This window comes from Varanus komodoensis, unplaced genomic scaffold, assembly GCF_004798865.1.
Source record: "Varanus komodoensis strain SLA01 unplaced genomic scaffold, ASM479886v1 scaffold24, whole genome shotgun sequence".
In the NCBI taxonomy this organism is placed as follows: Eukaryota; Metazoa; Chordata; class Lepidosauria; order Squamata; family Varanidae; genus Varanus; species Varanus komodoensis.
Window position 1 is genome coordinate 3,772,093 of NW_025335641.1, and position 17,650 is coordinate 3,789,742.

At 44.6% G+C, this 17,650-nt stretch overlaps 1 protein-coding gene across 1 annotated transcript in view; it reads left to right on the top strand.

The window, feature by feature from the left end:
* SAMD13 (sterile alpha motif domain containing 13) overlaps positions 1-17,650 on the top strand; it is a 51,787-nt gene that overhangs the window by 23,082 nt on the left and 11,055 nt on the right. Inside the window, exons 3-4 of the mRNA XM_044432609.1 lie at positions 4,113-4,197; positions 15,277-15,388. Of these exons, the coding sequence (XP_044288544.1) occupies positions 4,113-4,197; positions 15,277-15,388 (197 nt within the window). The remainder of the gene's footprint in view (positions 1-4,112; positions 4,198-15,276; positions 15,389-17,650) is intronic.

Below are 17,650 nucleotides of genomic sequence, written 5' to 3' on the forward strand. Positions count from 1 at the left end.
CGGGAGAGGGCTGCCATAAGCATTTCTGAACATGCAGGGACACATCTATCCAGTCAATAACTTGTCTGTAACTTATTGTTTAATTTATGTTCTTCACAATATTATAATAATACATTTATTTTAAGAAAAACCTGGGAAATGCTGTGCTTTTGTTTTTCTGTTTGTTTTAACTGCAAGTGTATGACCTGCATTTAAGGCTACCTCAAGCTGACTTAAGCTCCCCAACGCCAATTGCAAACAGGTTCATTCCTTAACAGATGAGCCTGTTGAGCACTGATGATGACGATGTGTGATGTCACCAATTGTGCTTGTGTACAACTTCCCCTCCATGCACCCACACTTTGCCTTGCTCTTGCAGGCCCAAATCCAAATAGGGGAGGATGGAGTGCCATGGAGCAGAACCATGACCCGCTGGTCCTCTATTGCCTTATAAAGCACCTCCATTTTACTGTATCACTAGAGGAATCCCTCCGTGTGTTGGACTATATTGCTTGTAAGGAAGCACAATTTGTGATATAACATCATTAGCATCTAATTTCCTGGCTTTGTGGACCTTTAACCAAAATGAGATAGCTTTAACCCTGGTTTTAAAGCAGCAATATATTTCACATCATCAGAATTTTTGTAAAGCTGTTATTTAAAGTGATAAATTGATGTTTGAGTGACTGCCAATGAGTTATCCAGCACAGTGTTTCTCACACTATAACCTGGGATCCACCAGTAGCTCTCAGCACACTTTCAGGCAAGCCTCGCTGCTGTAGTCTGCTCAGCGCCTCTTCGTTCGAGTCCCCTATGCTGTGGCTTCACCAGGCACACTGCAGGGGTAGGTGTGGCAGCAGGAGCTGGTTAGGGAGCCAGGCTGGTATTGTTAATAACTTTTGGAAATAGCAAGGCATGAGATAAGCGAGGGGAGCTGTTAGAGGACGAAAAAGCAGCGGGGGGGGGGTGATGAAACAAACTGGGCACATGCTACATTTGTGAGGAGAAGGGGAAAAGAAATAGCAAGAGACAAATAAGAATACTCTGAGAGAAGCTTTTTGGGCTAGGAGGGGAGGAAAACAATATAAAATAATTTTTTTCTCTACTTTTTGCTTCTGGATCAACAAAATCTGCCTGAAATGGGGAGGCATGCTGCCTCCAGAGCCAATGTCTCAATTCAAGAAAGCTGGATTATGAAACTTGCTGCTACAAGGAAATGACTGTGGCAAAGACCTTATCCATATCCAAATAGGGTTTAGAAATCAAAATAAAATATTATCACTACTTGCCAGCTGGTTCTGCAAAACTCCACCCGGCAACACTATTTGGTGACTGGTGAGCTTCAGTCATTTTCAACATCCTCAAATGAGCCATGGGGTTCAACATTTGAGAATGCTTCTTGAGTGTGTAGACAAAAAGAAAGCACAGTTTAGTTTATATTGAATTGTTTTGATGATTTATCACCTCTTAATTAAACAGCAAAAGTTTAAAATTCCTCAATTATTTTTGTTTTAAAACTCAAATACTGAAAAAATTAAAACACTGCATTGTTAGAGGTTTTACGGTGTGATCCTATGTAGACCTCCAGAGAAGTAAGCTCTACTGCATTCAGTGTAGATTATTCTAGGTGAGTGTACAGATACAGTGGTACCTTGGTTCACAAACTTAATTCGTTCCATGATTCTTGTCGCGATCCGAATTGGTCACGAGCTAAGACAAATTTCCCCATAAGGTTCAATGTAAATAAGGTTAATCCACTCTGACCCCTACGAACGTGGTCGCAAGCTGATTTTGGTTGTGAACCAAGTCAAATTTCCCTATAAGTTTCAGTGTAAATAAGGTTAACTTTATGAACCAGAACTTTATGTTATACGTAAAGGATGGCATACAAAAGTTTTACATACATACATACATAATTATTTTTTTAACCGCAAAAATATGAGCCATGTCCTCGGGCTGCGGTCCAAGCCACGGCCACCTTGCCGAGCCCGGGGATGGATGAGCCGAGGTGGAGTGGGAGCGGGGCCGTGGCTCCCGTGCTTCTGCCACGGCCTTCTCAGGGCAAGCTGCCGCTGCCAAGTGGCCGCCATGCATCTTCCCCCTGCGGTGGGGAGAGGCGGGAGGCGCCCTGCTCAGCAGGCCGTGGCCCCGTCCCTCGCCTCCCCTTGCCTTGGCCCACAGAAAGCAGCCCTTACCTCCCTCCTTGCAGCCCTCTCCCAGCCGGGGGAGCCACCCCGTGCTTGCTTCTCTGGCCTTCTGCTCCGCCTCCCAGAGCCAGGCGAGCACCTGTGAGGGGTCCTTCCTCCGGCTTGGAAGCGGGGTGGCAGCGAGGAGCCCGGAAGGCCTCGACCGAGGTGAGTGCACCCTCATGGCTCACCCTCATGGTGGGTGGGGAGAAGGTTATTGTTTGGAGAGTTCGTGTGGGGAAGATGGCCATGATCGCAATCATGTTCGTGCCGGGACATGGCCATGATCGTAGTTGTCACCCAATGCGGAGTTCGCGAAGGGAGGCAAAATGTTGCCAAAATTTCTGTTCGCGACCCGATTTGGTCGTGAACTGAGGTGCTCATGAACCGAGGTACCACTGTATTAGATTCAGTGATATGTCATTCTGTAAAATTGTACTTGGTAAAGGATATGGTAAATGATACGGTAAATGATACAAGTTATTTATGCTGCTCTTCTAGAAACATGACAGAGAAAAGAATCTACATGATACATGTGAAATTGTCTCACAGACTGGATGAGCCTAAGAAAAACAACCTGTTTAATATTCTCATTTGTTTTGTTTGTATGTTTGTGTATCAAATGTACATATCACCCAAATGGCAGCCACCTTAAGGCAATTTACAGTAATTAAAATGCAGTAACCAAAACAATGAATGCAATAATGAAGTATTAAAATGTTGACAATATTTAAAATAAAAAACAACACTAAGTGTATTATGAGCAATGCAACAGTGATTCCTGTTGGACAAAAGGGCTTTTCCCTAGTAGCCCCCTGCCTCAGCATACCCAGAGAAGAACCTCTGGAGTTGATCTCAGCAGTCAGGCAGGAAGCTACAGGCGAAGGTGCTCCTTCAGGTGGACTAGTTCTGAACTACTTAAGAGATTTAAATGTCAGCACCAACTGCTTGAATCACGTCCAAAGACTGACTGGCAGCCAGTGCAAACATTAGAATAGTATATTGGAAGGACTAGTCCTACTAAGCAGCCCGGCTGCTCTGTTCTGCAGCAAGTTGTTTTAATGATTGTAAGCTGTCCTGAGATGCCATGCATAAGGGATGCCATACAAAAGTTTTAAATAAATAATAAATAAGTGTCCAGGCCATCTTCAGGTGCATTGCAGTACCCCAGGAAGCAAATTACCAGTGTAACCTTCTATCTGGACCTGACAAACTGACCTCCTGTGATAAGGAAATATCCATTCTCCATGCAGGGGTGGACAATGGCATCTGTGTTGGTTGGGCTTCCAGAAACCTCCTTCTTGTATTGAACTCTGTATCTGGACACCTTTCCCATCCCGTCCCGTCATTTTTTGGCAGCACTGTGATCTTCAAGATTTAGCTTATTTGTACTTTATGTGTGCCTCCAGCAAAGCAAGCAAAGTGTTACGCATTTTTAAATGCAGGTAGAAGGATTAAATGCCTGTTGGCTCTTTCAGTGACTGGCAAGATATAGGTCATATAAATATAGAGATAGACTGCTTCTGAATGCCTGCTCTATTACCATTTTTACTCTTACAGAAATTCCACTGCAGAATACTTTACAAACAGCATTTCATGCATCTGTGCAATGCTATCTTTTTTTTTTTTTTTTTTTTGGCCATTTCGTAGGTGGGGAACTGAGTCTGAGACAGATGTCTCCCCTGTGCCCTTCAGAGCAAGGTGCACCTTAGCAGATGATCTATGGCGCTCTTGCTTCTCATTGGTTGCCAAGGCAGCTACTTGATTTGACAAAGCCTCAAATACAATCTACTGCATTTGCTTTTAGAACTATGTAGTGGGGGGGGATTCTCCACATCTTATAATTTTTAAAGAAAATTTTGACATCCAGTGTAACACTGCATTGTTCTTTTGTTATAACTTGAAAGTGAATGCAGCTTTCTTCTTCTGTTTTTTTAATTGATCTAGTTCCTGACAGAAAGTTCATTTCCGACTTCCTTATGCTTGCTATTGACATGGAAAACAAGGAAAATGGATCTCTGGACACAGAAAAGTAAGTTTACTCCTTATGTATGGTGAGCACCTAAGCAAGGAAGAAGTTGGAGCCCCACTTTAATTCTTTCTGAAAAAGTATGAGGGATTTTTATCACTAATTCTGAAATTTTTTAAAACTATTCCTTAGCTGATTTTGCTACAGGAAGAGGAACAATTTAAGCATGTTCCCCTGCCAAGAAATTATACTTTGTTGGACTGGGAACATTATGTCAAAATCATTAACAGCTCGGTTTCAAAGTCTTTTTACATCTGTGATCTCAGTAAACCTTCCAACAAAACTCTTTGTAGGATAGGTCAATATTATTTTTCAGTCTAAATAAGTATAAATACTATTAGTGTGGCTAACAAGAAGAGCAAAGTAAAATTAATCCACAAAAAATAATGGTTAATAAACACAGCAGATTTAAGAGAGCAATGGATTAAGACCAATTTCAGTTAACTTTTTAAAGCCTAAGCAATGAGGACACGGAGAATTCTTTGTCTGCCATCAAAAGTACAAATAAGGTAGCTGCAAGAGGACCTCCCCAGAGAAAATATTCCATAAATTGGGCTCTATGGCTCTTTGTTCTTTGTTCCTCTGGGCCAGAGAGGAACCTGATGGTTTCAGTGTACAAGCAGAAGTGTGAGGGAGGAGGAGGTCTTTCACATAAGCAGGCTGCAAGCCATTTAGGACTTGTAAGTTGCATACCAACACCTGAATTGTGTCCAGAAATGGACCAATGACCAATATAGCTGTTTAGGTATTGGTGAAGTATATTTCCTAAATCCAGTCTCCCTTACTAGTTTAAAGTCATTCTGCGCAAACTGGTGTTTCTGCCGAGTCTTCAGAGGAAGTGCTTCTGCTACATATAGCATATTGCAATAATATAACATGAATGTTATGCTGACGTGGGTAACTTTTGCTAGGCCATCGCTTCCTAAGAAGGGTGGAGTCTGTTCATTGGCCTCAGCCATTGGAAAGGGCTGCATGCCGTAGGGCTTGCTAGGATTAGTTGTTTTCCACACCTATGTAATCCCATTTAGAACGGGCTGAATACCACCACTCAGGTCCAGCGAGTCCATCACCAACAGCGCCTCCATCTTGTCTCAACTGAATTTATCAGCCCTCATCCAGTCTATCACAGGCACCAATGTAGTTTATATGTTTATAACCTCACCAGAATTGGAGAGAAAAGAGAAATGGAACTGGGTGTCTTTGGTCTACTGATGCCCCCTCATTCAGATTCCTTTCAGAAGCAGTTAACATTAAACAGCAATGGGGACAAGGTAGAACAGCTGCTGTGGCACAGCATAAGCCATAGGGCTGAGTCCACACAACACTTTCTGAAATTGACCCACTAGGGGGCAGCAGAACTACTTCAGTGTGGTGCCCCCAACCCTGGCCAGTCTATCCAGAAGGATCCCATTGTAGGCCATGGAGCTTCACTGAGAGCTCTTGGAGAATTAACAGAGTATCATTTCCTCCCTCAAGTACTTAAACCCTGTCCAATATTGTACCTGCTAATCCTAGCAAAGGTAGCTATAGTGTAAGAAGGTAAGAAAAGCCATGCTGACTGAAGGTCTTTCTAGGGCAGAATTCAGCAGCTAGCCAGTCACCTGTGGGAAGTCCACAAGCAGGTGTTCCCCAGCAGCTAGTGGTCAAAGGCATAGTGCCTCTGATTCTGGAAGTAATATACAGCAAATATGTCACATATAGAAGGCCTGTTTTTGCTATCTTTGGTTTGTGTACTCGTCAAGCATATTCCATAGTGATTATTTGTATTTATCCTGGTTGTCTCATAAGTCTAGGAATCAAGTATATCTGTGCAACAATTGAGGAAGTGCATAATGAGTTTAAAATTAGCAGTAGCCTCCAGTGTTAACAGCTGGGGACCTGAAATATATCAAGAAGAATGCTAGACATTCAGGTCTTCCTTCCCTTCAGTTTCTATGGTTTGAGAAGACAGGAAAACTCTGCATTATGAAGTGCAGATTGCTTCCTCAAAGAGCATTAGGACTGCCAGTAGGTGGCACTGTGGCAACAAAGTCTCACACATACAAATCCTAGTAATTCCTGAATGGAATATCAGATTGCACTATGCAGGCCTTGCAGGAAATTTATAAGGTTGCCACCTTTTGTTGATTTTGGGACTGTATGGAACGCTTGTATACATAATGAGAGGCTGTTTCTGCATCAGGGACCCTGAACCAATGGTTCTTCCTGGACAGTAATAAATCTTTAAAAGAACGGAGAATTCTGAAGCCAAAAATGTGAGAGCCATTAAGCCCAGAGTAATGGATTCCTTGCTAGCTCCCAGAGTTTATCTTAAGACCACTGTGCTGTATTCCAGTGACAAAGCCCGTAATTTGAATATATACAACCTTCAGTCTGATCTCTTCAACTAAAGTTCAAGGGTTGATAAATGTTTTCCCATTTTGTATAGTGTATAACGTTTGTGTTGAAAAATTCTAATTCTGGCCAGGCCACTCTCTAGCCCAGGTGTCCTCAAACTTTTTAAACAGGGCCAGTTTATTGTCCCTCAGACTGTTGAGGGACTGGACTATATTTTGAAAAAGATATGAATGAATTCCTATGCACACTGCACATTAAAATTAATTAAAATACATTTAAAAATTAATTAGAATTCAAAAATTAATTAAAAAATAAAAAATGTTTGTTCTGCTCGCTTGGGCTGCAGCAGAAGCCCAAGATGACACTGTGCCGCCCGCCAAAAGGGAGACCACAACACGAGGGGGAGCCATGAGGTCGAGGCCTTCCCAGCTCCTCGCCACCACCCAACTTCTGAGCCGGACGAAGGCCCCCTCGCAGGCGCTCACCCAGCTCGGGGAGGGGGAGGCCAGAAAGGCAAGCACGGCTCTCCTGGCCAGGAGAGAGCTGCGATGAGGGAGGTAAGGGCTGCTTTCCGAGGCAAGGGGAGGCACGGGACAGGGCCATGGCTGGCCAAGCGGGGCGCTTCCTGTCTCTCCCCACCACAAGGGGAAGAAGCATGGCAGCCGCTCGACAGCAGTGATGGCTTGCCCAGAGAAGGCCGCGGCAGAGCCGCAGCCCCACTCCACCTCAGCCTGTCCACCCCTGGACTCAGCGAGGCAGCCGCAGCTTGGCCTGCAGCCCAGGGACGTGGCTCGCATAGTTAAAAATAGATTTTAAAAGTTATATTTTTCTTACCTTCTATCCTTGTTTGGGTCTGCAAGTGGCACAATGGTTTAAACCGCTGTGCTGATGGACTGGTTGATCTAAAGGTCGCCGGTTCGAATCTGCACAATGGGGCAAGTTCCTGTTGCTCCGTCCCAGCTCCTGCCAACCTTGCAGTTCAAAAGCATGCAAATGCAAGTAGATAAAAAGGTACCACTTCAGTGGGCAGGTAACAGCGTTCCGTGCACTTCGGTGTTTAGTCATGCTGGCCACATGACCACGGAGACTGTCTGCGGACAAACGCTGGCTCGGCTAGGAAATGGAGATGAGCACCGCCCCCTAGAGTCAGGCATGACTGGACTTCACGTCAGGGGAAACCTTTACCTTTTATCCTTGTTTAGTGTTTTCATCTATCTCTCTCTCTTCCACCTTCCTCTCTTCTGTATTCCTGCTCTGTATTCCCGCTCTGTATTCAGAGCCAATGCATGCGTGCAATGGGGGGAAGAGCTGGCGCACGAGCAGTTGAAGGGAGCTGTTACAATTTGGTGTGTGCGCCAACTCTCTGCTAGTCTCCGAAACTGAAAAGAGTTTCAGAGAGCACATACACCAGCTCATTGCTTTCGGACTTGCTCAGAGATCATTTTCTCCGAACGTGTCCAAAAGCTCTGAGGTGGGCCAGGTAAATGACCATGGCGGGCTGTAGTTTGAGGACCCATGCTCTAGCCCCATCCTATAGGGCAGTATCCATTGAGGGTACTGGGCTCCCACTGATTGTGTTAGGCAAGTGGAAGTGAATGTACATTAAATATACAACAGGGAATTTCTGGTTTTAAATCAACTTTGGGAAACTTGTTTCTGGATCAGGCAGGACAAGTCCCTGAGCTCCCCTGGCTTGACCCATTCAGGAAACTAGCATTTCTGCCCATTGTCTGGTTGTTTTTAGGATCTCTAAAACCTTGTGCAGGCAGTCACTCCTGGTAGTACATGGGCACAATAAGCTATTACTGCTCAGAAAAAGAACCTGTCCTGCCCTTGTATCTTTAACAACATTTGAATGCTTTTATAGATGTGCAATTGAAGCTTTTCACAGTTTGGAAATAAACATTATCACCACAATCCACAATATCTGTACATCAAGTTGCTGTTAAAATTATAGCAATGGTATCTGAGCAAAGTGTTATAATCCCACTGTGTCCAGCCATGCGTTATTTGCTGGACTATTTATTCTACTCTGATAAACCTTTGTCCTGGTAAGATTTAAATGTATAAAAGCACAGATGGGAACTACACAGATAGATGTACTATGCACAGTGCATAGGTATAACCCTTATTGTCTTGGTTGACTCTGACTCTCATGCTTGGGGCACAGATTGCTTTCAGATATTTATTTATTTAAAGTTTTTATATGCCATCCAATACTAAAGTCTCTGAATGGCTTACAAAAAAACAAGCAAACAAGGAAACAAACAAAAAACCAACCACATACAATACACAACACACTGCATCCGACCACTAATGATAAAATCAAAGATAAAACCAATTAACTGTTAAAATATTGGGAAAATAAAATGGTCTTCGCCTGACACCAAAAAGAATAAAGCAACGACGCCAGGCAAACCTCCCTGGGGAGCGTGTTCCAAGGTCGGGGCATCACCAACAAAAAGGCCCTTCTCCAGGTAGCTACCCTCCTAATTTTCTGTAAAGAGGGCTCCTGGAGAAGGACCTCTGCCTCAGATCTCAAGGGGTGGGCAGGCACATAGGGAAGAGGGTGCTCCTCCAGGTGTCCAGGACTCAAGCTGTTTAGGGTTTTACAGGTCATTACCAGCACCTTAAATTGGACCAGACTTCAATTGGCAGCCAGTGTAGATGATATAGGACTGGCATGATACGGGAATATCTGCCAGTCCCCATTAATAACCTGGCAGCTCTATTCTGGACCTATTGAAGTGTCTGAACCATCTTGAAGGGCAGCCCCACGTAAAGTGTGTTGCAATAGTCCAAACAGGAAGTTACCAGAGCATGGGACACTATTGCCAGGTACTGTTCATCCAGGTAAGGACGCAGCTGGTGTATCAGCCAAAGCTGAAGGAAAGCACTCTTTGCCACTGTCAACACCTGGTACTCCAGGGACAGATCAGGGTTGAGGAGCACTCCCAGGCTGTGTACCCTGTCCTTTAGGGGGAGTGCAACCCCATCCAGAACAGGGCAAAAATCACTCGCCTGTAAGGCTGAACTACCTACCAACAGGACCACCATCTTGTCAGGATTAAGCCTCAGTTTATTGGCTCTCATCCATCCCAATATACTGGCCAGACACCAATTAAGGACCAACACTGCCTCACCTAGACTAATGTAAACAAGAGGTAGAGCTGGGTGTCATCACCATACTGATGACTCCGCAGCCCAAACCTCCAGATTATCTCTCCCAGCGCTTTCCTGTAGATGTTAAAGTGCATGGTGATTAAAATGGAACCCTGAAGAACTCCATAGCAAAGTTGCCATGGCACAGAGCCATAATCTCCCAGCACCACTTCTGTAATCAGCCAGTCAGATAGGAGTGGAACCACCTCAGAGCAGTGCCTCCAACTCCAATCCGGCCAGCCTATCCAGAAGGATACCATGGTTGATGGTATCGAAAGCCACTGAGCGGTCTAGGAGAACCAACGGGGACACACTCCCCCTGTCCCTCTCCCTTCACAGGACATCATACAGGGCGACTAAGGCAGTCTCTGTTCCATACCCGGGCCTGAAACCAGATTGAAATGGGTCTGGATGGTCAGTTTCCTCCAAGAGTGCCTGGAGCTGTCCGTCCACTACCCGCTTGAGCACCTTGCCCAAGAATGGGATATTAGCCAGCAACCTATATTTGACAGCTATTTCTGGGTCCAGGAACTCCATCTTCAGAACTGGCCTGATCACCGTCTCCTTCAAAGTGGTGGGACCCAGCCCTCCCTCAGAGAGGCATTGATGACTTCCTGGATCCAGGTACATATCCCGTAATTGACTCTGACAAGCAGCCATGAGGGGCAAGGGTTGAGCAGACAAATAGTAGGATGGACCAGTCCAAGTAACTTGTCCACATCCTCAGGCTGCAACAACTGAAACCTATCCAGTAAAAGTGGGCCAGACAGTGGTCTGGACGCCTCCTGGACCAAAGCCAGATAAACTGTGGAGTCCACTTTGTGGTGAATCTGAGCGATTTTATCCCTAAGGAGCTGGGCAAAGTCATCACAGTGGGCTACTGGTGGTGTAATAGGGTCCTTTTTGGGGCCAGGGTGTAATAGGCCCCACACCACCCAAAAGAGCTCCACTGGATGGCCCTGTGAAGATGCGATGGAAGTGAAGAAGAATTTCTTCTTCAGCACCCTCACTACCACAGCCTAGACTCAATAGTGAGCTCTTAAGTGTGTTCACCCAGATTTGTCTTGGAATTTCATCCAGGAATTTCATCCACTCTCGTCGTCTCCCAGCTTGCGTCATCAGCTGCAGGCCAGGCGTATACCATGGCACTGAGTGTGCTCTGCATGGCAGGAGAGGACGCTTAGGAGCGATTGTGTTCATTGCCCTGCATTTCCCCATTCCACAAATCAACCAGGACATTAACAGGAGTGCCTGCTGTATCAACTGGAAAATCCCCCAGAGCCCTCAGGAAACCATCGGGATCCATAAGGCTCCATCTTAATACAGTCCACACCCTTATGCATAATATATGCCTGTTTTTCAGACACATCTGTTTTTCTTTCCTAGTCTTCCAGGAATTATGCTGATTAAGTGGTGTTGTAATGCATAGGTAGATAATTTCTAGATGAAATATATTTGCTCTGTCTAGTTATCATAAGATGGTACAGCTTTTTCCAGCCCATTGTTTCAGGAGTCCCAGCCTCCAGTCTGGGCAAGGTTCCTCCACCCTCATTCATCTGTTTTTCCAAATGAATTGATCTGATAGACTGATATGCAATAAAACTCATATATTATACTCTTAAGATTGTTGTTGTTATGTGCCATCAGAATTAGGATGACCCTATGAATGCAAGCCTTCTAAAATGTCTTGTCCTTGACAGTTCTGCTCAGCTCTTGCACACACAAGGCTGTGGCTTCCTTTATGGAGTCAATCCATCTCACAGTTGATTTTCTCTAAGCATTATTGTCTTCTACAGTGGATTTGCCTTTTTGTAATATGCCCAAATTGCGACAGCTCAGTTTTGTCATTTTTGCTTCCAAGGAAAGTTCTGGTTTGATTTGATCTAGGAAACATTTGCTCCTTTTTCTGTTGGCCCAGGGTATCCACAAATCTCTCCTTCAGCACCTTTGTTTGAAAGCATCAATGTTCTTTCTCTCAGTTCTCTTCATTGCCCAGCTTTCACATCCATACATAATGATCAAGAATACCATAGTGTGGATGATCTTAGCCTTCATCTCCACTAAAACATCTTTACACTTGACAATCTTTTCTAGTTCCTCATTGCTACCTTTCCAAGCCTCAATCTTGGCTGCAGTCTCCATTTGAATTGATTATAGAAGAATCAAGGCTTGACTACTTCAGATTTAATACTTGGCCTTCTGGCTTATAGGATGAGGAGTTGAATGGTAACTGAGCCTGGCTTCTTTTTTTAAGGTGTAGAGAAACATAATTAACTTCAGAAACGGTGGAGTTTGATACTGAGCATGTGATGAAAGGGCCCTTCTCCTTGTTGCTACCAGCCAAATCTTCCTTGGAGGTAGGACCTAGATCTTGATCATAGTGGCTGGATAGACTGAGGTTGGGAGAAGTGTTCCATCAGGTACTTGTGATCCCAAGCTGTATAGGACTTTATACGTTAAGCTTGACTTGAGCTCAAATGCATTTAGACAGCCAATGCAAGAGGGCCAGAATTGGTGTTACATGTTCAGACTATGTGGTCCCTGTTATTAATCTAGTTGCTGCATTTTGCACAAGTTTCAGCTTCTGAACAGTCTTTAAGGGCACCCCATCTGCAGTGCATTGCAGTAATCTATTTTAGAATTTATCAGCACATAGATTACTGAAACCAGGCTATCTCTGTCACGCTCCTTCTCTCTCTCCCAATGTAGGTCATCATACAAGGTGACCTAGGCTATTTCTATGCCAAAACCAGCCTGAACCCTGACTAAAATGGATTCAGGTAATCGCTCTCATCCAAGAGTTCCTAGAGTTTGTAGGTCACTACTCTCTCATGAACCTTGTCCACGAAGGGGATGTTTGTACCAGCCTAACATTGATAAATTATTCTGGGTCCATAGAGGGCTGCTTCTGCAGTGGCTTCACAAGGATCTATTTCAGGTGGCATGGGACCACTGCTTCTCATAAAGAGGCATTAATCTCACCCCAGGCCCAGCCAGCAATTCCCTCCCTGCTAGCTTTTATTAGCCAAGAAGGGCAAGGATCCAGTATGGATGTGGTTCCACAAATCTGGCCAAGCACTTCGTCAATATCCTCAAGCTGTAGCAACTGGAACCCGTCCAAGAAAATTTGAACAAGCTGTGCTTTGGATGTTTCACCTAAATGCATTGCAATAACACTGATGTTTATGACTTGGCAGATGCAAGAGGTTTTATCCTGGAATATATGTAGCAACATATATCTGGCTCCAGCTTGACCTTGGAACCAGCATGTAGTAGGCCCTGGGCAACCCTAAAAAGCTCTGCTGCATGACAGAGACGATTGCATAGAGTCAGTCAAATATTGCTTCTTTGCTGCTCTCGCTGACTCCAAACGTACTCAGGTATGGGTACATACCAGGGCTCAGTTGTACCCCCTAGGAATCCTCCTCTATCTGCACTCAAGCCATCTGCTTTTGTAAAAATCACTCTCAGATCTGGAGTATACGACATAGCCATATGAGCATTACTACAGAAAGGGGGCTGAGGAGCAATTGTGTCATCTGCCTGCGTCATCTCTGTATTCCAGAGGTCAACCAGGGATTTGACAGAACCACCAGCCACATCAGCCAGAAAGTTCCCCAGAGACCTCTGGAAACCGTCTGGATCCATCAGCCTCCAAGGATAGACCATCTCAATGGGTCTCACACCCCTTCAGAGGCTGAAAAAATCTAGAGCAGACCTAAAAATTTGGGAAAAGACTATTCCAGTTGTGTTGCTTTCCTACAACATACTGCTTCCACTAAAAAAAATAATGTTGAGAATGGGTTGGTACTAAACTGCCCAATCCTGTTTGAAACAAACAGAAACTTACCACATTTCATTTGCTAATGTACTTCCTTTTAAATATAGAGGAATGCATTTCAGAGATAAGTAGTAGCTGATTCAACAGGTTTGTGTAGCAGTTTTGTTACACTGCTCCAAACTATATTAATCATACCATACCTTCATAGTCAGAACCGCCTAGATTCTGTTATACTTTCTGTTCACCTTAGGTACATTGATCAGGAGCCAGCTTCAGACCTGACTAGTTTTATTGAATGAGATATAATTATCTTTATAACAAATCTGGTGTCTGGATTACCAGAACCCTTAAAATTAGAAGAAAGAAACTCCTTTCATGTAGGCAATTAGCTCATCATGGAGAACACGAGGCCAGAACAGTTCTGCCTGCCATGCTTGCTTTCCACATTCAGGGAGATTATGATGTGCAGAAGCACTCAAATCTCAAGTCTGTTACCAACATTCTGCAGGTCTGCAGTACACTATCCATGTTCTGAAGTCCAGTAGCTGGGTAGAAGTGAAACATGCCACTTGGCTGGGAGGTCCAAAAACTTTATTTATGGATTCATCTGTGTGTAAACCCTCCTGCCAGATAGGAGCTCAGGGTGAGTTAAGAAGTTTAGCGCAAGATAACCCTCCTGCCACTGTACCATCAACGGCAACATCCAGATCTCAAATGCTTATCTCCCTGATGCCCCCTGTTTGCAATTTGCAAATAGTCATATTGCTACTCTTGCAGGATAGCTGTTTGGATTACTGGGTAATGTGGGCGAACCAATTTCAGCACTCCAAAGTGCTATGGAAATAGTAAGCATTCTTACTTTGCTGAGAGTCTGTGTGGTCTAGTGGTTAGACTGGGGAGACTTGGGTTCAAATCCTCACTCAGATAGAGAGATCACCAGGCAACCTTTGCCCAGTCACTACCTTTCAGCCTATCCTAGCTTGTAGAGGTGCTATGAGAAGACATGGGCTGGGAGGGGGAAGCCTGCACACTTGTGGTGAAGGGCAGGGCTACAAAGCGCTTAAAAGAAACCAGCATGTCACTGTTTAGTTCAGGCAGCAGTCCCTGCACACTTCCCCGTGGTGCGCACACAGCTGCCTGCAACCCTTAAGCCAAGCCAGTGTGGAGCAGTGGCTGTGGAGCAGTGGCTTAGTGCAGATCCAGGTTCAGACCCCACTCAGCTGTAACAAGCTATCCACCTGACAGGGCTGCTGTGAGAGAAAGGGGATATGAAAACTATGTATACTGCTCCAAGTTTCTTGGAGAAATGGTGGGCATTAAAACATAGGAAGTTTGGACTGAAGTCTGTATGTTCAGCTCCTGTGTTAACATACATGGTGAGCTTATGAGAAGGCAAAACATAGGAGAGAAATACACTCCTTGTCAGCAATAAAAGCAGGCAAAATATTCTAAAGTACTGCCTGGGACATATTTAACATATTATCTCAATTGATTCTGTTTGTCACAGAATGTCAGGGAAACTTTCCCAAAGAAAAGATCATTTCAGAAGCAGAGACTCTGAATCATACCTTTAAAAAATAGCACACTTTTAAAAATGCTTAATTGTTATGTTTGAGTTTTGAAGGCACAAACAAGTATTAACCATTCTTTTAGGTAGTTCTTTTACGAATTCCAGCAGTTTATAACTTTACTAAACTTCACTCCATGAGATGACATGAGGGGGCAGCCAGAGGTATGCCTATGCACAGTGACATTTTGTCTGCATTTTTAAAAATTTCATAAAATGTTATGAATTTCTGTAGCTTGGTAGAGAATGGAAGACCTCCTGATCCTGCTGACTGGGCGGTTACAGATGTGGTGAATTATTTCAGAACAGCGGGCTTTGAAGAACAAGCAAACGCTTTCCAAGAGCAGGTAAATCTGTTTGGACAATCCATCTTTACCTTTGTCTCTCAGCCCAGGGAGACAGGTGAGCAAAAATCATTGGAAGCAATGATCACTTAGGACTAGATTTACTGAAATTAGTTGAATTATATGATGGATAGTTCTAGAAGGCAAGCATAGGATAGTCTCCTAAGCTCCATTACCAGGGCCCTGGCTATAATGAATGCCCTTTACAGCAGGAGTAGGGAATTTGTAGTCCAAAACAGCTGAAGAGATGCAATATCCATCATCCTTGGCCAGCACTGGCAATGGTAATGAATGATGAGAGCTGTGCCCCTCCCCCAGATGTTTTGGCCTACACATTGCCCATTTCTGCTTCTGTAATAAGTGACAGGGATGAGGGGGTGGTCCATTGATGAGCTTTGTGTAACTGCAAACATTTACAGAAGTGAGCCCTTCAGAATTTAGTGCTTAGAAAATGTCAGCATTGGGAGATGGGTGCAGGAGTCAAGATGGAAGCACCAGGACCCAGGTAACAGAATTCAAGGCTGGTCGGAGTCGAAGCACAGTCCAAGGCCAATTGTGAAGTCAGAGGCTGGGGACATAGTCAAGCAACTGGCTGAAGTCAGGAACCAAGAACCCTTATGGCAAAGTCTCGAACAACAGAGAAACCAAACCTGGTTTCAGGAGCAGTGAAGACGTGGCAAGCAAGGCAAGGTAGCAAGGCGTAGCACAATTCAGTAAGGCTTGGCAAGAATCAGATCCAACAACGGTCAAGAAAGATACATAGCTATCGTAGCTGGAGATAGCTATTAATTCATGTTGTCTTTCCTACTTTACCACATCTGAACTGGTAGTGAACGCAAAACCCTTTTAAGCCTTTTTACACTGACCTGTCAAGCAGGTATAGGAAAATGTGTGTGTATGTGTATATAATTGGAGGCTGTGTAGACTTACTCTCTCCTGAGTAATCTTGGGCGCAACATGTCTGGTGGGTGGGGCCAAAGATAGTGATGTGAGTGAGTGAGACGCCTCCATCCTCCTCCTGCCACTTCCTTTTCTCTTTTTGTGCCATCCTTTTTTCTCTCTGCCTCTTCCTTCCCCCTCAAGTCAGCAGCCAGAGAAAGGATAGCTCACTCCTGCAAGAGGTCTGAAAAGACTGCATGCAGAGGACCTTTGAAATTAGGCTCAAGTCTACATGAAATTATACCCAGTGTGGTGTAGTGGCTAAAAGTGCAAGACTGGGACTCAGGCAGTCTGGGTTCGAGTCCCCGCTCAGCCATGGAGTCCACTGGGTGACTTTGGGCCAGTCACAGACTCTCAGCCCAACCTACCTCACAGGGTAGTTGTTGTAAGGGTAAGGTTGAAAGAATTATGTAAGCCCCCTTAAGTTCCTTGGAAGGGAAAAAGGTGGGATATAAATATAATAAATAAATGGATGGATGAATGAATAAATACATTCTTGAGTCCAGTTTGCCCATTCCTGCTGCAGGCATGGTTGCTACTACCACTGCGCTGTGGTTTCTGTCTTTACTGCCCTTGGGCTACAAAGGCCTGCTAAGGTGAAGGCAGTTCACAGAGATTCAGCTGTAACATTTGAGCAATTCCATAACATACAATTTAGAAACAATTTAATTTTAAATGTGAATAAAATTTTCAAAATACACAGTGAGAGATACATGAAAGGAATGGGGCAGGATATGGCCCACATGGTTTTTGTAAGGATTGGGCCTACTTCTCTCAGGATACAGCATTGCAAGCTCAAAATCTCAGACTCTGGAGAAGCGCTAGATAGAAAAGAGGAGGGTTTGGCAAGCCAGGGCTAAGGAGCAAGATTGGATGAGTGGCAGATGAAAGCCAGACTGTCTCTGGTTCAGGGGACATAAACTAAAACGGAAGGAGAGGGGTGCGAGTCCATCACCCCAGAAGTTCATCATCAAGCCAAAGGGAGCAGAGCAGTTGTGAGATGTCTGGCGTCCCTGTCCTCTTGCTCACAAGCTGAGAGTGGAGCCAGCTCCTTTTATGGGGAGAAGGCAGAGGGGAATTCCCATGGAGATGAATCCTGACATGGGAAAGAGCCTCCCCTACTCCTCATGCTTTGTTCGATGTGACTCGTTAGCGGCTTTGTTATAATTCACACTGTTTTTCTTAGACAGCCTTGCTCAAGGACTGCATTTAGAAGCCTTTTGACTCGACCTGCCAGAAATGGAGAAGGGTGCTTGTGCCAGTGCCATATCTAGCCTTCTAGGTTCTTTCCAAGGCTCTGCCCCCTCTTCTAGAAAGGAGAAGCTG